Source organism: Lacerta agilis, chromosome 3 (assembly GCF_009819535.1).
Source record: "Lacerta agilis isolate rLacAgi1 chromosome 3, rLacAgi1.pri, whole genome shotgun sequence".
Lineage (NCBI taxonomy): Eukaryota > Metazoa > Chordata > Lepidosauria > Squamata > Lacertidae > Lacerta > Lacerta agilis.
Window position 1 is genome coordinate 38,842,622 of NC_046314.1, and position 21,344 is coordinate 38,863,965.

Sequence of the window (21,344 nt, forward strand, 5' to 3'; positions counted from 1 at the left end):
CAGTCTCTGCCTTCTCTCCTACCTAACATAGGACTGGTTTTGTGAAAAGTTCCAAGTTGCTAACATAGTACCAGCCAGTTGTGACAGTGGGAGCGTGGATATGCAGACATTTGGACTATCTCAGTTGTTGAACACTTTTATGGTTTTGTATTTTTATATTTGATCTGTATTTTTAATCGTTGTGTATGGTTTTGAACATCTTTGGGGGGGTAGGGCTAAACAATTTACAAAAAAACCCAATAAAACCTGACTTAAAATGCGACTTATTTGTGTTGGGCAGCTGTCTTGATTTTGCTGCACTTGTAGCTTTAAAACAATTGTTTTCACTCATAAAAGTATGTTTTCCTCAAACCTGTTAAGCCACCCATTTCATGCTGGTCTAATTCCACTGAGTCTGGCCTTCCTTGTAGCTTTGCTGAAAAACTACAGTATGAAATTGTTCAGAATGTAGAGTTGGGATATTCTTTTCTTTCTTCATGCTGCACGTGGGAGAGAAAGGAATGTGTGTAAACAACCTTCTCTTAGGCCCTGGAATTCATTTAATCTATGTCTGTGTCTCCTAATTTAGACCCATAAAGGGATTATGAGGGAAATTCTACATAACAAACCCCACAGGAAACATTAACGTTACAGTACATGGGGTGGTCTACCAATATGATTCTTAAACCTCTGTTGCATTGTTAAGAGACAGCCCTATCCCAGTTTGCTTTGTTCAAAGATACTCATAGTGAACTCAAGGCAACTGTTTCTCATTTGTTAAGTTAGGGTTTGTTAAAACCACCTTTACTGGAGGGATCCCATTGACTCCAATGGAACTGTTCTGGTGTTAGAAACACCTGGTTTGTGCCTCCCCACTCACTCTTAGGATTTAACTAGAAACATCAGATCCAATTACAGTATTGCCTGGGCCCAGCTAGAGTCATCTGGGAGGATCCTACATGAGGCATGCAAATGCTGAAGTGTGCACAGTGCTTGGACGTGCACAAAAATCTCATTCCCTACATTCCTGAGCTCATTGTGCTCTCTCCAGTCTCTAAACTTCTCCTCATTGCATGGTGAAGGCCTTCAGGGGGCTTCTACTCTGATAGGAACACTGATACATATGTGTAGAAGCCCCCTACAAATCTTCACTATGCAAAAGAGGGAAGGCTGGGGACTGAGGAAAGGGACAGTGACAAGAATGGAGAAGGCAGAGCATCTTCTGGAGCTGACCAGAGTGAGAACTTCCTGAAAGCCTGGCTCAAGGAAACCATGTCTGCAGCAGTAGTATAGTCTTTACCTTATTTCACATTCATAATTTATAATAAATAACATATTGTTACATTTATTTTATTTTAAAAGCCTGCCTGCCTGGTTTTGCACCACATCTAAAATAACACTGGTAATAGGCTGTATAGATTAACATTTTAGCAAACAGGATATATATCTGATAGCAGCAGTTAGGTTTTGAATTTATGTACAGTTGTGTAAGGTAGGAACCCTTCCACACACAGCGAATCAGCAGAATTAAATAGAAGATGGACTCCTCACATATTAAGTATAGAAAGTGGGATGTCTCACTACACACAATTAACAGCAACGGTAAATATACTTTTCTTCAGTTGGGTTAGAAATAGTAAAAAAAAGGGAGAAAGTGTAGCTGCTTAAATGACCAATATGTTATATTCCCTCACTTCAACATCTATATATATATATATATATATATATATATATATAAATGTAAAAGGTGGATGTTTGTGACCGATCAATGTTCTCCGTAACTGCTTGACCGATTCCGTTGACATTTGGACACAATGTTCCATGGCCATATGGGAGTGTTTGTACGTGCTTACATTGTACAGATGGCATACCTTTCACAGGTAAAAATGTGATTTTGTGCACAAAAATATAGCACCCCCAGTGGACGTCAAAGACCACACATCTCATTTTACCTCCACAACAGGCATCCAATCAAGCTGATGCTGTTAAACGTAGGACCAAATTGGATTCTTGAGATACTAAACACATAATAGTATGGAGAAGCTGGGTTCGCATTAATTACTGAAAATTATGCTTATTTCAAGTGTCTGTGGGTTGTGTCCAATGGTTATATGAACAGAAGGTAGCTGGATCTTTCTATTTCTCACGTGCACAAAATTCAGGTGATTGTCCCCTCCCACTGCCCAACCACAGACCTGTATGACACACCCCAATGCTCAGGAAGTCCCCATCCTCTGGTGTGTGTCTTCAGGGGGTTCAGGAGGGACATGGAGGCAAGGGAAAGAGGAAGATCAGTTGTATAAGCTTCTTTTCACTCACACAGCCACTGAATACAACCCTAAATATGCAAGTTTAATAATCTGGGTGGTAGGAAAAGGTCATGTTAAATTTTGAAGACTTCAAAATCATTTAAGGAGGCATAATGGCCACAAGTCTTCCATGGGAACAACTTGCAATGCCTGATTTTACATCAGTATGTTCCTTGATACTGTTGCTCTGAAAACTATTGATTGCCTAACACTGGAAAGTTTTTTTCAGTTAAAACCTGCTTCATCAGAGTTTGGCAATTGGCACTAGATTACAGGTTAACCCAAGAATGTAGGCAAGCTGGGAAGAAAAATGCAGGTACTGTACAAGCTTGAAGAGGTTTTGTTTCTATTTATTTCTCATGCAAATCTTAGGGACAATACACTTCTGCCTCCTTCTGATCACTTTCCGTTTTGGATTGATTCTTTGAACTCAGCTAACTCCTCTAATGTGTTATAAACTCTGGTCCTTTTATCTTTGTACTTGATACAGTTTCCTAATATTTACTTCGTCTGACACCTTTGACTATATCTGCAATTTGTAATTTTACCATTGTTTGTTTCATTCTTTGTTCTGACAAACAAAATCAATGAAAAATTAATATAAAAAGAAAAGAAACATCTGTTCTGACAGACTCAGTGAAAAAAATAATCATCCACCACTGTCACAATTAAGATAATTCCTCCGTGCTGTCATTAAAGATTCATGGAACACACCAACAACATTGAAATCCATGCCACAAAGCTGTATTCTGATTGTTTAGAAGAGAAGCATTGCATTTAATACAACTTTTATTGCACAGCAACAAGCAAATAGAGCCAGAGAAAAGAGCACTGGACTAAGACCTGGGAGTTCAGGGTTCTAATTTGCACTCAGCCATGAAGCTCATTAGGTCACTTGTGGCCAATCACTGTCTTGTAGCCTAATCTACCCCACAGAGTTTTAGAGAGGATAAATGGGGACAGGGAGAACCAGGCCCACCACACTGAGCAACTTGGACAAAAGGTGGAATATAAATGTAATACATACATAAAGAAATGCATGCAAAACATAAAAAGAAGATTATGAGGAAAAAAGCAAATAAATATGTGTGAGCTTTATCTGAATGTATTAGTATTGTTGCATTAATAACACCTTGGTTTTTTAAAAAATTATCAGACAGCTTCTGCACCTTAATGTAGCTGCAATTCTATGCCCACTAACTTGAGAGTAATGATCCCAAATGATCTCTTACAACAATCAACCCAAATATTAAGATAAACCTTGGAGTATCACCTCTGAGTCCCCCACGTTTGTTGAGGCAAGTGGGGTGTGAATGACAAATACAAGCATTTTAATTAGTATCACCCCAGCTTTCGAAGATGCTCCCCAAGGTGTGTCTCCTGGCTCTGAATCTGATGTATTTAAGAACCAGGTAAAATATTTTTATTTGTCCTTTGGGCTAAAGAGTTAATTGAAAATACTTAAAGACTGCAATCCTAAATACATAGCTTATTATCTAGATTCAGCAAATGTGGTTCACTAGCAGAAGCCAGTGCAAGGGCTCCTGGTAGCACAGTGCGTCTTCACCTCCTTCCTCTCCCCCCAGTCTGCTCTGGAGGGTCAGGAGAACCTCCCTGCCCCCCACTGAGCAAGGCATGGCGGGGAAAGTGGGGGATTGTTCAATATGGCAAGTAGAAATGCTTGCTGATGAAACGCTCAGAAGAGTGTAATGTTGAATTCAACCCTAAATGATGATGATGATGATAAATTGTGCTTATTTATTGCCTAATACAAAGCATCTCTAGGTGATTTACATACACAATTAAAAACAACCATTAAGTTTATCAATAATACAACACTGCTCCCAAGGAAATATAACTGGGCATACACCAAACATTTAAAGCATGTGGAAAAAAGGACGGAGATTCAGTTTGCAAGTTGTCTTAGCATGGGAGCCACTAACCAAACAATTATTAAAAACAAAATAGGAGTGTGGTAAGTAAAAATTCAAACCAAATGTCCACATGTTAATTTAAAACCAAGAGCCATTATATGCTGTGGCTTTCGTAGTGTGGGTTTTTCTAGCATGAACATTAACAATGTGTAGGTCCCAAGCAATAAAGAAGAATGTTAGGAGAAAGTTAAGAGGGTTTTTTTTTGTTTTTGTTTTTGGAGTGAATAGTTTGCTTGTGTTTCTTTAGGTGATCTGAAAAGATAATCAGCTTGTGTAAATACACTACAAAGCAAATGTGTGTTTATTAGTGTCAGATCAATTTCAGGGGGCATGTTAAAATAGCACGAGGGTTCATTCACTTTCTAGTGAGATAAAATTACTTTCAAAGGAATTAAGTTTGGATGCTGGAAGGATTCCAGTGGCAATTAGGTATTTATAGCAAGCACTACTGTATGTTGTGTATTCCTGATGAAACCAGAACACAACAGTGTGCCCCTTGAGTGATAAGAAGCAAGGGACTGATAATAGTGACAGTTTTAAGGCCAGGGTGTGGATGACCTTAACTAGTATATTCATGGGATAGTATTCAGCTAAGATTTACTCAGAGTAGACACACTGAAATGCATGGACATGACTAAGTTAGGTCCATTAATTTCAATGGGTCTATTCCAAGTAAAACTTAGTTTAATACCAACCTCTGATCTGTGTCTCTGAAAACCTTTTGGTAGCTTGCCCTTTTAACATATTGGTCCACTCCCAAGCCTTTGGGGAGGTGGGTTATAAATGCAAAAAAGAGAAACAATTACTTATTCCTGAATCATGATATTTAAGAATTAGGATGACCACACACTTTATTCTTTTTTACATACCAGTATATGTTAGCATAATGTCAGGTTAGCTACTCCTTGAATAAAAGTGCAATCTTACACATGCTTGTATGGATGTAAGTTCTATGAAGGCAGGACTGTTTATATATATAGATATATGTGTGTGTGTGTCTGTCTGTGTGTGTGTGTGTATGACAGATGGAATTACTAGGCACTGGCAGAAGCAAAGGGGACCAATATACCTTCTATTACATCAGTCACTCAGCCACAGAACAGGTAACTCTATAAATTCACTGTTATTAAAAAGATTGTAAAACATTACATGTAATACAACTATCTATACCTATTATTGTGATTTTTTTCTTCTTTGAATGGGGGTGCAGGTCAGGGAGTTCCTTCTAATTCCTGGATCCAGCAAGGGTTAAAATCTAAAGGAGTTTGTGGACTTTCCTTTATTGGAGGTTTTTAAGCAAAGGTTGGATGGCCATTTCTCATAGATGCTTTAGTTGATTCCTGCATTGCAGGGGGTTGAACTAGACGGTGCTTGGGGGGGGTGTCCCTTCCAACTTTACAATTCTATGGTTCTATGATTCAATTGTTGGAATAGCCAGGCCAGATTTTTGGTGAGTTAATGGCCCCAATGTATGAGCTGTTAAGGTAACAAGGGAAATGGCTTTGTGTCAGAGAGCAAATGGATGGGCTCCCTCCCTTACCTGGCAGGTAGTGAGAAGGATAATAGTTGGAGTGGTGTGTGAGAGCTGAGCTAGAAGGCGGCAGAAGCGCGAGAGTGGGAGACATGCTTGATTTCTGGGAGAAGCAAGACCTTCTGGGGTGTTAATGCTGTGAGCCCTTCCATCATACACTCAAGTGTAAATAAACCATATATAATAAAGACACCACAGTCTCTGCTGTTCCTCATTCCAAGGATACTGGACCCTGGGTAAACTCCTGGAACCCTTGTAATCTCGCACTGCTCAGAGAATAGGGTGGTGTGCAATACTATAACTAAATTGCATGGAGAGGTATGTCCCTGCTCTTCAATAAAGGTGAGGCCACTATACTATCTTCCCATTTACACAGCCAGTTTTATAATGGAAGCTTATGTAAGTCTTATGGCACTCAGAAACAAGAAAGATATATGAGCTTGACTTGGAAGAATGACTCACTATGAACTCTTGTATCATCAGTGAAGAGATGTTAACCAAAAAATGTCAGTAACCCACAACAGAAATAACAAAACATAGCAGATACTTCCAAAACACAACCACTTTGTTTTAACATGTTTTCCTTTCTCTTCCTGTTTAGTTTGGAAACACTTCATTGTGATGGTTTTGTTGTTTGACACTTCTTGTGTTATATCACTTTATATAAAAGACATCGAGGAAATTCTGTCGCTTCGTATTACTGAACTTCAAGTGTATAGTATACCAAATATAAGACAGCAAGTAAAAGAGCCTAATTGTCTCTTCTACTGTGCTGGACTCAGCTAACCTCTAGCTGTGAGGATAAAGAAAAGTGGAGAACATTTACTGAAGCTGCTGCCTCTACATCATTTGTCTATAGCAGGGATGGGGAACCTATAGCCGTCCAGATGTCATTGAACTACAGTTCCCTTCATTCCTGACCATAGGCTGTGCTGGCTGGAGCTGATGGGTGCTAAAGTCCAAGAACACCTGGAAAGCTAGTTCCCTATCCCTGGTCTACAGCTTAGCCATCTCCATGTGACTCATTGTTGGTGTCTTTTTGGGTGTATGGGTGACAAAAGAGATACTATTGTAAATTATTTTTTATTTTTGCCTACCTGCCATACCTCAGCCATACTTTTTCCCTGAATGTCACTTGGAGAAGATTCTGCTTGGCTCACTTAAATGAGTGTGATATCAAGCTAAAACTGATAATACCAATACCAATACTAATAATTATACTAACAAAATCCTGTAGTAAAACACTGTATTAATACTGAATGTGAAATGCAAGCAAAGCATAGTGTGGGTGTTGAGAATATATTTAGCAGAAGCTGAATCTTCCTCAGTGCTAGAGATCAGTCTTGGAATAAACTAAGTAAAAACAAGAGGATGGAACTTGCTAATCAAAGGATATGATTTTTTATGAGGCTTAAGCCATGGCTTCCATCCCATTGGATAGGCAATACATGGTGATATGATTCAATTTTCACATTATATTCAAAAAGCGCATTTATGCTTCTTGTGCTGCTTGTGACCTGCATGAATACTGTTAGTTTGCGATATAACACAAGAAAGAAATCAATGATGGTTTGGGCATAATTTTTAGCAATGCAAGCCATTTATTTTTAAGGCTGTGAATATGTGTTCAAACCACTTCAACCATACTCCTAAAACAGCTTAACATAGCTTCATCCCAATTCAATATTCTAGCTTGTCATTAAGGACTTATTTAGCAGATGTGACAAGGCCCTTTGTGGGCTGTGGATACTGAGGGGAAAACACATTTCTGTCCTGTAAATGTTACAAGGCTGAGCTTGGCTCTGACATTAAAAACTGTTTACAAGGACCTCATTCCAAATGAAACCCTGTTGACAGGGGTGTCACTTAGGGAGATGAGGGAGGCCCCCAGTCAGGGCTGGCTCAAGACATTTTGACACCTCAGGCAAATCACAAAATGGCACCAACCTGCTAGGGAAGAAGAGTTTGAGTGAAGATCTATACCAGGAACAGGCTGGGAATCAAGAGCTACATAGGGAACAAAGCAGGGAATCAAATCAACCTTACCTGATGAAGTGTGAATCAAAGGAGGAGAAAGGTGTCTGCTCTGAATCATACCAGGAGAGTGCAGAGCCCAGGAGAACTCAGAGAACAGCCTACGCCTTTTCCTCCCTAGGGATGGGAGGAGACCAGCAGTGTCACCTATAGAGGCAACATTGAAGAGGTTGCCAAGGAGGAGGCAGTTCTGGCCTCCAAGGAGCGTGCCGCAACCATCACTGCAATTGTGGGCAATGCATTGTTTGGATCTGCTGCCCCTGTGGATCCTGCCATCCGAGATGGTTGCCACATCTTGCCTAGTATGTGGGCCAGCCCTGCTTCCCAATACCTTTTGCTGTCTATGCAAAGAACAAACTCATTCACATTCTGCGTGCAGAATCTGACCATGCTGGCAATGGGCTTAGCAACAGTTCACACTCCATTTTTCACGTAGGGTTGTCCACTCACTTCTTGTCTGCTTTCAGTGCCTTGTGAAGAGCAAAGGTGTGTTTTCAATATATTTCCCTTCATCAAGAAAGGTTAGGACATGCATATAAGGAGAGGGAACCACTTTTTCCCTTCAGCTTACAACAGTTCCATTCTATGCAAAACTTCTTTTTAGCAGGTCCCACTGAGTTCAGTGGGGCTTATTCTCAGGTAAGACTGCAGTCTAGATGATTTGCTAATCTTTAAGGTATCCCAGCACCGAGTTCAACCAGAGTCCAACTATCTATTCAGCCACGAAGCTCACTGGGTGTGGGTGACCTTGAGGAATTTCCTGGACATATCTGGAATATTGCATTAGGAAGCAGTGTCTGGGCGGAAATTTCTATAAAACGTTCAGGACAATCCAGATGTATGGCAACCTATGTTGGCAGTGTCATTTTTGGCGACTTTCCTTTAAAGTAGCTCAAAAACTTCATGGGGGGGGGGGAACAAAAAAACAAAAAAAAACAACTCATCAACTTTGCGGGGAAAACCCTAGCTCAACAACTTTGAAATATAGCAACCAACCCTACACACCTTCTCAACCTAACCTACCTCAGAGGTTTGTTGTGAGGATAAAATGGAGAGGCGGAGTGGGAGCCATGCAAACCACCTTCAGCTCCTTGGAGGAAAGGAGAGATAGAATTATAGTAATAAAAATGTCATATGTTGTTTACGGGCAACAATAATGAAAGATACTTTTAATATAAGGAAATAATATGATGGATATTTTGATGATATACTTTTCTTTTTTTGAGGGGGGGGGGGAGTTGGCAACCACCACCGATCTTGCCCCGCGCGAAACGGCGCCCCCTGTTCCTCGTGGCCTTCGAGCTGCGTCCTCTCCGCCAAGCGGGCGAGGCGCGGCAAGCGCGGGCCACTCCTGTCCACCCCCGGCCCGCTTCGAGCTGGTATGGGAGGAATGTGTCCCTTTCAGCCTGCTGCTCCCTCAGCAACTGCTGCCCCTTCACGGCTGGCGGTCGCGGCCCGTCCTCCCGCCTCTTTCTCCCGCGCCTCCTCCCTCCAGGCCGACTTTCTTCCCCCTCCTTTGGCGCGTCCCTTCCCCGCCCACCCGGCAGGGAAAGACCCTGGCGGCTCCCTCTCCGCCGCCTGCAGTCAGGAGCCTCGTCCGAAGCCGAGAGGCTGTTGCTGCTGCTGCCGCCGCCGCCGCCGCCCTGCCTCTGTTGAGGGCTGAAAGTGTCCTTTCCAGCTTCCTGGGCGTCTTGGCTTTCTGTTTTCAGAAGAGGGTCGCTCCAGGTTTGGCTGGCGAAGAGCACCGTCGTGGCAAGAGGCTTGGCGAGCGGGGCAGCCGTCGCGCGAGGTATGGCGATGGCCCGGGCTTCGTTTCAAGGGCGTGTTGCTCTTTGGAGCACCAGAAAGGCGAGGTTAGCGGTTCCTCCTGTTTGGAATCCCCAAAGCGACACCTGGCAGGGAGGGAAGCCTCGCTGAGCAGAAAGGGATTTCGCCTCGGATTAAACCCGTCGGCACTGTCACACCTTCTGGGGCTGCGTTTGTGTGTATTGGTCTCTCTGTGTTGATGCTAACGACGAATGAGTTGTTGATTTTGTTGGAGCCAATGGTGAAATGGATATACTACACTTGATCTTAGCTAAAAGGTCAGGAAGCAATATTTAATAAAAAGGGGTGTGGGGGAATCCAGATCTTCGGGGGATACCATGAAATTGCACATCAGCAAATGATGCTGCAGTCCCATCCATGCACACATTCTTTGGTGTGTCATCGAATTCTAGTCAATATGCCTAGGAGCAAACTGTTAATTTAAAAGCTCCCTCCACCCTCCAGCAAATTAATAGGGACGTTTCAAAGACTCATGAAGAGTTTCGCTTCATGGCAGTGCTAGAGTTTGCCCAAATGAGTGGCCGCTCTGAGCTAGACATCATTCCTTTATGTTCAGCGGATGCTGCTGGACAGCATTCTAGGAGCTGAGAGCATCGCTCTGTGACTCCTAAGAGGGCGATGGTGAGAAGAGTGAGCAGGAATTTAAAAGCTTGCACTTAGAATGCAGCAGGGGGAAGCCTGGGAGCCGTGTATATTGTGTGTGCTCCTAAGTAGGGTTTGTGCCTAAGTAAAAAAAGGGGTACTAATTTTTATCAATAGCTACATTTTGCACAGTTGACAACCCAAAAGCCTTGATTTAAGTGTCTACTGTGCAACTTTGTTCTTGCAAGCGATTTTGCTGCTCTGGAATAGCCAGCTTTTAAATGCAGAACCAGCTGCAGAACTAGCCATGTCTTTCCTTTTTGGAAAACTGACACTAATTTTATCCAGATTGCCGCTTGTAGCACTGACAAGCTGTGTGTTGGAATCACAAAAGTCTCTTGACTAAGGTTACTTATTTGATTTTCAGCCTCGGAAGCCTTGTTTAAATAAATGAAATGAGCTCAGGAGAAAGAGATGGAGAAGTTGAAAGAGGGGGAGAAAACCCTAAAGAGCGGTTACACTTAAATAAAAATGACAAAGGGATTTTGATTAGTCTGTAAAAGAGAGTAAATGTGAGGCTGTGTATCCCCTTAGAGCCTTTGGCTGGAATGAGTTGTGGTTTCTGCAAGTTCAAAGAACACTAAGCAGAATGAATTATATGAATTGTTAAAGCCAATTTCCATCTATTTTAGTCTTCTTGCAAGGTCATTTTTATAAGCTTCATGCTTAGGTACCAATACTTGGTTATACAGTATGCTGTTCCAAAAGTTGAACAAGTCCTCAAAATGGGTCCAGTTGTGGCATGTTTTATATAAGTTTCCTATATTTTATTCTATGTAATAGAGCTGATAATAAAGATCTACAAATGAGTAGATAATGTACAAATGAGCATTTGGATCGTAAATAATTCAACAACTACCCAGCTGTATATTACTTCCCATGGATGCAGGCGGAAGAATTTAGAAGAGAAAGTTACAGTACTTCGTAACCTATGAAGGATGCTCCTTAGAGACTTCATCACAGGTCTTCTTACATTGCAAAGTGTAAGGAGATTAGTGCTGACAGCACTAACCTTAAGAACGTAATGAAGCCGTCACCAGAAACAGAGAAATAACAGTTTCTTTGCCAACAGCAACTCTTTCTTTTCTTGCAGTGGTTTCAGACTTTTTCAGGGATCTGCTAATGGAAATTCATCTTCCTTTGGGACTCACCTGTCAACTGCACACTGAGAGTTTGGTTGCAATTTCCATGCCTGCCCCTTCAGCCTCTGTAGCATATGCTTATAACTGGACACTGATGACCCATGCACAAAGTTCCTGTGGCTTTTGAGCCACTGTTTTGGAAACTCACTACTCTTATTATACTTGGAACATAAGTTTGTTGGGGAGGGAGGGAAGTAACTGAATTTCCTTGCAGGCTTTTAAGATCCAGGAATTCCCTGCAAATAACCTTGTAAACTATAAAAAGTACACCTTCTGGTACAGACTACAATGTGTAATGCTTCCTCTCTCAAACATGCCTTGCATTTAGCAGTACTGTATGCATAAGCCTGTCAAAATAGTGGTTGTCTGGTGACAGGTACCATTCTACTGATTCCTTAAAATAATTACCGGTATGTGTGCCAAAATGTGTCTTCATGCATAGGTGATGTATATGTAACTGAGTAGAATGCTGGTGCTTACAACCCAAAATCCTCTTGCCACCTACTTGATGTGCTTTTGAAGTTGTTTTGGAGAGTAGGCATCAAAGATAATTTGCAGAAAGAATAATTTAGCCTTACTTGCACACAACGCTAAGCCAAACCAAGAGCAAGCAAGTGGGTACCTGGAAGTTTGTGGCCACTTCGCTCCTCTTCTGGCCTTGTTGCTGCCATGCTATACAGAGCTGAGTCGTGTTTGGATGAGCATTATATGTGAACCTGGTTTCTCTCCTTCAACTGCAAGTGGTAATCCAAGAACAAACCTTGGTTGTAGTCCATACAATCACAGGCCAAAGTTTACACATAACCAAGCCAAACCTTGACTTAGGTCTGGGTGGCGTAGTGCAGTGACCACAGGAATAGAGGAGGAGTGTACAAACTGTGATTTTTCATTCTGGTTACCAGCATACTTGTTTGTTCTTGCCGAGTCATAGGTCGGCTTAGAATTATGAATACTCTGGACCATTGTATAGTCTCAGTACTTTTATGAGAGTGGGCTGGAATATGGAATGTATATTTTGGTTCATTTAAGGAACTAAGTAGGAGGCTGGCTTCTAAGAAAGGGTTGGAACACAGAAATTTGGAAACTCAAGTACTGGGTACCCTAATTTAAAAAGATAATCAGGTATAGTTAGGCTACTGGAGTGGCTATAAAGAACATGATACCTTTATGCTGTCTTCCAAGGGCAAACCTAGGTAAAGTATTTTGTGTATTGAGCTCTTTTTTTGACAAGAAAATGTATATATAATAAATTCCCCAAAGATCTTGGAATAGGGTGTTTCCTGCTTAGCAGGGGGTTGGACTGGAAGGCCCTTGTGGTCTCTTCCAACTCTATGATTCTAGGGTAGTACCATATTGCCCACTATGTTAGGCAGTATATAAATATTTTTATTTTATTTTTTAAGATGAAGGGATTTGCACACCCATCCTGAGGAGGGTAGCTGCCATCCTATAGCAATATTACAGCAAGTTTCTGAAAAATAAGACGGTTACTTTCATTGAGGAAAAATAGTTTGAAGTGTGCTAAGCATTTTTCAAAAAGATAAAATAAGAGGTGTGTACACCCCCCTAAAAGAAAACAACACAGCAAGCTATGTGGAATAAGAAGCTGCCTTGCACGGAGTCAGACCACACACTGTTCCATTGAGCCCAGTGTTGCCTGTTCTGTCTTACAGCAGATCTCTAAACCCACAGGTAAGCCTTGCTGCCAGTGGAGTTCCAGCACTGAATGGAGGAGTATACCAAGAATACCATATTCCAGTAATAGTATACTCAAATGAAGTACAGTAGTTTTTTTTTTTTTAATGCCTTCTAGGGAATTTATAGTCTGTTATTGGATATGTCTAGATTTTTCTGCCCTCTGGTGGCAGCATCACAAGTATACTTGCCTGTTTAAAAATATGAAAGGAAAGTTAAAAGGACGAAAAGCAGTATTTATTCACTTTAGTTCTTAGTCAACTCAGCCTTCAGGAGGGGTCAAAACCAGTAAGAATAGGCTGAAAAGCAAATATAAGAGACACTGTCCAATTTATAATCTAGTTAAACATCTTAAATTAAACACTAGCAGCCTGCTCTCAGTTTACCTCTAATGTATTCCCAATCTGCCTTAAGTAGAAGTCTTGTCATGTTTCCAGATGATGAAGCAAAGGAGAATAAGTTACACGATTGCTTTTTAATAATAAACTACTAAATATTTACTAGCATGGAAAACTTTTGATAGCATATCTCTGTCCACTCATGTGGGGCTGATCCAGATGCTTCACCATCAAAATCAAAACGCCCACAATTGGGCAGGAATACATGTGTGGTCCCTTTTAAGAAGCTGTGCATCCCTCTACTTATGATGGCCACTGCCAAGAGAGGAAAGGCATTGACCAAAAAAAAGCGCAGGTGCAGATTTGCATAAAATATGCTCATGCAAATTGATATGTACAGATTGAAATTTAGAAATGACTGAAAATTAAGTGAAAATATGGGGGAAGACAGATGAGCTCAGTCTGTTGTTGAGGCACCAACTGCTGATGGCCAGCTTCAAGACTGACAAGTCTCTCTTCTTATGGTTCTTTATTTTTAAACCAGGCTTGGGCTGGGCTGCCCTTCATATACAGGATGGCATGAAAAAGAGGACTATCCTCCTGGCAGCCCTCCAAACAGAGGACTGTGTTCAGTGGAATGGGGCATATAATCACTCTACCTGCAAACCAGAGTCAAGTGAGTGGCAAGGTGAGCTCTGGCCCTGTTGCCATGGCAGCACAAAGTCTAGGAGGTTCAGCAAGAAGCTAAGGAGCTCTCCAAAAGATTGTGCTTGTTTGATATGGCAAGTGTGGGTGTGAGCCAAAGAAAGACACTGCTCAGGGCTTTGCTTCTGGGAGGCAAGGCTGAACAGGAGGAGGAGGAGGAGGAAGATCAGGGTGCTTTTTCCTTCCATTCTTGGGGCCAAAGGAAGGAGAACCCAGGAGGGCCAAAGAGGGAGGCAGGAGCTACAGCTAGAGCAGCTGAGGAACACTAAGAGTCTCCATTAGATCACATGTAGCGAACAGCCAGAAGCTAATTACAAGCTACCTTTCTGAGTTTGCTGTAAGCAGGGAATATATATTTAACAGACCACAAGGCAATACAAGAAGCTGGTGTGGTCTTTGTGGTAGTGTCAGGGCTGGTTTCAAAGAGTTGCAACACTCAGCCTGTTTTACTATAAAAACCTTCTAAGGGAAAATAAACCATTAACAACCCCAATCAAATAGGATCACCTTCATTAGGAAGAACTTGGGGGTAGTTCAGAAGTTTACAACTGTTCTGTATGGTGCAGGCCTAGCTGCTCTTCCAACTGGATGTAGCACACAATGCTGCAGGGGACCTTATTTTTTTAACCTTTAAGTTCCTGCTGCTGATTCTGGAGTGCAGTTTGTGTGAGGATTAGAGCCAGTGAAGAACAGTGGTTGGAGCATTGGACTAGGGACTGGTATACTAGGGTTCAAATCCCCACCTCCTTTCCATGTCATTTCCTGAAGATAATGTGCTTAATGCAAGGATATAGGCAGGGGTGCTGACTTGGGGACCAGGTTGTAAGTGCCCAATGGTGCCTGCGACATTGGAGGCGCTTCTGAGTCCTCGCGGGGTCTCAGAGGTCACATCTGAAGCATCGCAAGATCTCCAATGCAACTGGAAGGGCCTCCAACATGGTCTGGGAGGTCACGTCAGTGCTCTGATGCAACTTCTGGTAGAAACTGGAAGTTGTGTCGGAGCCCTGCATTATGGGTGCCCTGGCATCCAGAGCCCCCTAAGACCTGGCGCCTGTGGATAGAGGGAAGGAACTCAAATGAGGGATTTTCTTTGCTCACAACTTCCTCCTTGCTGACATTGTTGGAAGTGGAGTCTTCAGTAGGGCATGGAGAGAAGGCGGGAAGGGATCTGCTATATGTTAAAATGGTCTCCTGCCCTGCCTAATATTTAAACACCACCCACCAGACTGCGGGGAGGGAAGCTGAGTTGCTTCACAACTAACTGCTGTGTCCTTGCTACAAGAGATCTACCTGCAGAGGCCTGTCTTGTCACGTGGATTACCATCAAATAAAGACGTGTGGACCCTGATTTACATAGCAAGATCCTTAGGCTTGCTGCACTAACAGATATGTTTTTAAGAAAGGATTTTGCCAACTGCTGTAGCTACACAAACCATTTCTGGATTGTATTGCTATTCCAGGAAAATACGGTAGTCCAGGTAATTTAAAAGCCATAGAATTAAACTATCATCAAACCCACATTTCAATAATAGCTACTATCTTCCTTACTCTTTCTTTTAGAACTTGAGCCACATCTTTTGCATCTTTTTCACCTTTTCTTTAGCCTTTAATTCTGAAAACAATTATTATTTTTTAAAACCTTTAATGTGGTCTTCAGCCCTTTTTGAACTCTGGTATATATAATAACAACAAAAGAGAGCTCTTTATCCTGATCTGCACTTTAATTACAATATTGAACCATAGAGTCTAACCAGATGCATGTCCTTAAATGCCTAACTCTGAAGGTATAATTAGAGGTACTGCCATTTCCACACATGTCTGAGGTTTCCATAGTGGTGAATATATAAAGTGGGAGAGGAAAGCAAGCTCCATTCTCCAAATGGCAGAAGTCACTGCATTTGTTAATACTGTAATGCATCAAATTCAACCTGTAAAAAAGCCATGCTTGTTCCATTTACACAGTTCACTAGCATTCAGCAGGCATGGGCATGATGTGTAGATTTGCTCTAAGTTATTAAGAATGCTACTTGACTTCAGGATACCTTGGGTTTTCTCCCTCCTTAACCTACATGGAATGCCTGGCTCAGGCTTGCAAATAATTATTCACCTGATTGCTAGTGATAAGAATGGTACTTAGATGCCCGGTCAGGGAAATTGTTCTTTTTAAAAACATGCTTTGATTTTTCTTTTATGTCACAAATTACTAGTGCTCCAAGTTCAAATGAAACAGTGAAGATATAAATACCCCATTTAAGTTGACAGCTCTAGGCACTACCAATAGTAAATATTAGTACCAGTATGTCCTCTGGGCCCAGTTATCCTTTCATGCCACAAGTTTATGTATTAACCACTGTACTGTAGCATTGTTGTTGTTCAGTCGTTCAGTCGTGTCCGACTCTTCGTGACCCCATGGACCAGAGCACGCCAGGCACGCCTATCCTTCACTGCCTCCCGCAGTTTGGCCAAACTCATGTTAGTAGCTTCAAGAATACTGTCCAACCATCTCATCCTTTGTCGTCCCCTTCTCCTTGTGCCCTCCATCTTTCCCAACATCAGGGTCTTTTCCAGGGAGTCTTCTCTTCTCATGAGGTGGCCAAAGTACTGGAGCCTCAACTTCAGGATCTGTCCTTCTAGTGAGCACTCAGGGCCGATTTCCTTGAGAATGGATAGGTTTGATCTTCTTGCAGTCCATGGGACTCTCAAGAGTCTCCTCCAGCACCATAATTCAAAAGCATCAATTCTTCGGCGATCAGCCTTCTTGATGGTCCAGCTCTCACTTCCGTACATTACTACTGGGAAAACCATAGCTTTAACTATACGGACCTTTGTTGGCAAGGTGATGTCTTTGCTTTTTAAGATGCTGTCTAGGTTTGTCATTGCTTTTCTCCCAAGAAGCAGGCGTCTTCTAATTTCGTGACTGCTGTCACCATCTGCAGTGATCATGGAACCCAAGAAAGTGTAATCTCTCACTGCCTCCATTTCTTCCCCTTCTATTTGCCAGGAGGTGATGGGACCAGTGCCCATGATCTTAGTTTTTTTGATGTTGAGCTTCAGACCATATTTTGCGCTTTCCTCTTTCACCCTCATTAAAAGGTTCTTCAATTCCTCCTCACTTTCTGCCATCAAGGTTGTATCATCAGCATATCTGAGGTTGTTGATATTTTTTCCGGCAATCTTAATTCCGGTTTGGGATTCATCCAGCCCAGCCTTTCGCATGATGAATTCTGCATATAAGTTAAATAAGCAGGGAGACAATATACAGCCTTGTCGTACTCCTTTCCCAATTTTGAACCAATCAGTTATTCCATATCCAGTTCTAACTGTAGCTTCTTGTCCCACATACAGATTTCTCAGGAGACGGATGAGGTGATCAGGCACTCCCATTTCTTTAAGAACTTTCCATAGTTTGCTGTGGTCGACACAGTCAAATGCTTTTGCGTAGTCAATGAAGCAGAAGTAGATGTTTTTCTGGAACTCTCTAGCTTTCTCCATAATCCAGCGCATGTTTGCAATTTGGTCTCTGGTTCCTCTGCCCCTTCGAAATCCAGCTTGCACTTCTGGGAGTTCTCGGTCCACGTACTGCTTAAGCCTGCCTTGTAGAATTTTAAGCATAACCTTGCTAGCGTGTGAAATGAGTGCAATTGTGCGGTAGTTAGAGCATTCTTTGGCACTGCCCTTCTTTGGGATTGGGATGTAAACTGATCTTCTCCAATCCTCTGGCCACTGCTGAGTTTTCTGTAGCATACTTTATTACAAAACAACCCATCTTTCATTTATATCTTGAGATGTTCTTAGTCCACCTATGGGAAACACCATTCAGCTCTTTGTAGGCTCACAAAGTGCCAGGGAACCCTGTCCACTTTCCCCTACTGCCCAGATGATTAGCCATTACTGTTCCCATCCTGATAGGCAGTGTGGCAACAACTATTTTAGCTACATTGGGATTGCTGGGGAATGCACATTAAAGCGTGTGCTCTCCAGCACTGCCAATGCAGCTGGGGAGTGGACAGATTAAAGTGTGGGTGGATGGGACAGAATGCTGAAAGAAGATGCTGGTGTCCCACCCCCACCCCCATAAGTCCTTCCCCACCTACTGCCAAGCAGCTCCACCTGCCTGTCAAAGTGCTGCATATGGCCCTCAGAGGGGGCAAAAAGGTTGTCCACCTCTGTTCTAGTCCATGAAAAGACCTTGGTATTTATCTATTAATTTAAACAAATATATCCTGCCCTTTACCATAAAACAGTTGTGGGATGGGTTACAGCAGATAAAATTAAAAGCAATATTGGCCGTTGCTGTTCAGTTAAAGGCCTAGTGGAAAATAAATGCTTTTGACCTCATGTGATGTAAAAAGGAAGGAAGGAAGGGTCTCCATGAGTGTGTGTCTATAAAGGGAGGAGACAATAGCAAAGCAGCCTAGTGTAGAAAAAGGAAAGGAAATAAAATGAGAAGAAAGTTAGGCAAGGAAGGAATCATTGCTTGAAAATCATGCCAGATGGAAGTGAAGGTTATTAACAGGGGTATTTATTCATGTGATAAGCAATTCCTATCCCCTTGCCATACAGATTAAGCATGTCATTGATCCCTAGAAGTTAAGGTAACTGTGACAGATCTTCCAAGTAATATTTCATCTAGTTTGGCCTTTAGGTAGATAGAAATGCAGTACAGAGCTGCATAGATATCTCTAATCTGTCATTTTCAGGCAAAGGGTTGTTTTTGTGTGGGGGGGGGAGCAGGGCTGGAGTTTAAGCTTTGTAGGAACTTAATCTTAGATTTATCATAGTTTCAAAGTCAAGTGGTTAAAAGCAGAGTGAACAGAAAGAAAAATATTTTCATGAATCTTCCTGGCTTTTCATAGCCAAATTAATGACAATATTGTTAAATGTTTCTATAATCGAATACAGGACACAATTGCAAAGATCTATAAATAGAGAAAGATAATGGTGGTGGTCTGAGTACCTTGTCCTACATAATCAGTTTATTGTCTTTCTAGGAGTGCCGTTGCTATTTTTAAATATCTTAACCATGCTACAAAAATAGTATAATACTTATGTCATCCTTTAAATGGAAACATCTCTGAAGCTACAACATTTAAACAAACACTTCTTGTGTTTTGTTTTTAACAGAAAACCAAGAGACATGATGGACCGTGCTCTTCTATTACTGCTGTTTTCCACCCCTGTCTGGAGCCTCATGAATGGAATAGACGCAGAACAAGATTTCAGCTGGCAGTTAAGAAAAGTACCACAGATAGTGAAAGAAAAAACTTTCCTCCTCGACGCTCCTAAATTTGAAGCAAATGCCAAATTGGAGCTGAGTGGAGTGTGTGGGATTGAATGCCAAAGGACTCTCCCGGTGCCACGCCTGTCAGACTTGAAGGAGCTTCTCTCCTACGAGACTGTTTTTGAGAACGGGACACGGACCCTGACTGAGGTGAATGTTTTGGGAGCAGATCTTGACCCAGTGACAAACACCACTGCCAAGGTGCGCTCCCGGAGAAAGAGGCAAGTCTACGGCACTGACAGCAGGTTCAGCATTTCCGACACGCGCTTCCTGACCAACTTCCCTTTCAACACCGCTGTAAAGATCTCCACGGGCTGCAGCGGCATCCTGATTTCACCAAAGCACGTCCTCACTGCTGCTCACTGTGTGCACGATGGCACAGATTACATCAAAGGCAGCAAGAAGCTGAGGGTGGGGTTGCTGAGGCTGAAATCCAAAGGGGGCGGCAAGAGACGCAGGGGAGCCAAGAGGAGCAAGAGGGAAGTGTCAGAGGTCAAGGACCACCACACTGATGCCAAACAGCTGGAACAAGGTCCCAGCAAGAGAGCTGGCAGGAAACAAAAGGCATCTGGGTTGAATGAAAGGAAATCTGAGCGAAAGCCTTCCTTCCAGTGGACCAGAGTTAAAAGTACACAGATCCCCAAAGGCTGGCTGAGAGGCATAACTGGAGATGTTGCAGTGGATTATGACTATGCAGTCCTGGAGCTCAAGCGTCCTCACAAGAAGAAATACATGGAGCTGGGCATTAGCCCAGCTAGCAAAACAATGCCTGGAAGCATGATCCACTTTTCCGGATATGACGCTGACAGATCTGGCCAACTGGTCTATCGGTTTTGCAGTGTATCTGAGGAATCCAGCGATCTCTTCTACCAGTATTGTGATGCCGAGTCTGGCTCTACTGGATCGGGGATCTACCTTCGCCTTAAAGAGCCCAACAAGAAGAAGTGGAAGCGCAAAATTATTGCCATTTATTCTGGTCACCAGTGGGTGGATGTGAATGGGGAAGAGCAGGATTACAATGTGGCTGTTCGAATTACTCCTGTCAAATATGCCCAGATTTGCCTCTGGATACATGGGAACAATGACAATTGTGCACAGGGCTAATGGCAGCCGATGCAAGATCAGCTCTAGTATCTGACAGTGCTATGGAGTGAAGAACCTGCAAAAATAAATGCTGAACGTACAATGACCTGCATCTGACTTTATTTGAACTTGAAACCAGCATTTTTTCTGATATGCTGAAAACATTTACACAGCATTTAGCAGAATTTCTTTTCGACTGAGTTGTTTAAATTGACCATAGATATGATGTGCACTTAAAGCCCCATATTGTATTACTGTATTTATTGTTTTTAAATTGTGGTAAATTCGAGTCATTCATATTACGGAGCAGAAACTAATGGCTCTTTCCGTTTGCTTGCATTATTAAGGAGAACCGCCTTCTCTTTTAACTGGTACTATTAAACTATGTGATTGTTTTGTTTTCAACTTATTTACTTGTCTCAGGGTTCTGCTCCAGTATGTTTTCTTTTCTTCCTGTTACGCAGGTTGCATGCCCATTATTGTACAGTATCTGCAGGAGAATCCAATTGTGAAACACTGGGATAAGACAAGAAACAAAGCTCTCCCATAACCCTTATTACTGTAGACAATACCTCTTCACATTGAAATGCCTCTGTCAAGTTAGCCTAGTTTAGATCATATGCAAAACCCACAAATTCATTTTCCTTGAATTCTAAAATAGCAAAGTGGAACTTAATGAATGTAGCATGTCTTCTGTTTGTGGCGGGAAAGGAACCATATGAGTACAATTTAATGCCTGTAAATTTAGTTTTAGAAGATATGCAAAAGTGAGATTATTAGATGGGTATTTGTTTTAACCAGTCACTATTTTGAACAAACCACTGCCTTAAAAATATAATCATCA

The 21,344-nt window shown here is 42.1% G+C and overlaps 1 protein-coding gene across 1 annotated transcript; it reads left to right on the forward strand.

Annotated features, from left to right (window-relative positions):
- Window positions 1-9,472: 9,472 nt before the first annotated feature.
- PRSS35 (serine protease 35) lies at window positions 9,473-20,909 on the forward strand. Its single transcript, XM_033143317.1, has 2 exons — window positions 9,473-9,576; window positions 19,261-20,909. Exon 2 carries the CDS (start codon window positions 19,274-19,276, stop codon window positions 20,519-20,521), a length of 1,248 nt encoding a protein of 415 aa, XP_032999208.1. The 5' UTR covers window positions 9,473-9,576; window positions 19,261-19,273; the 3' UTR covers window positions 20,522-20,909.
- Window positions 20,910-21,344: the final 435 nt, after the last annotated feature.

Coding starts and splice junctions, on each gene's coding strand:
- PRSS35 (XM_033143317.1), top strand. CDS start 19,274: ATGATGGACCGTGCTCTTCTATTACTGCTGTTTTCCACCCCTGTCTGG.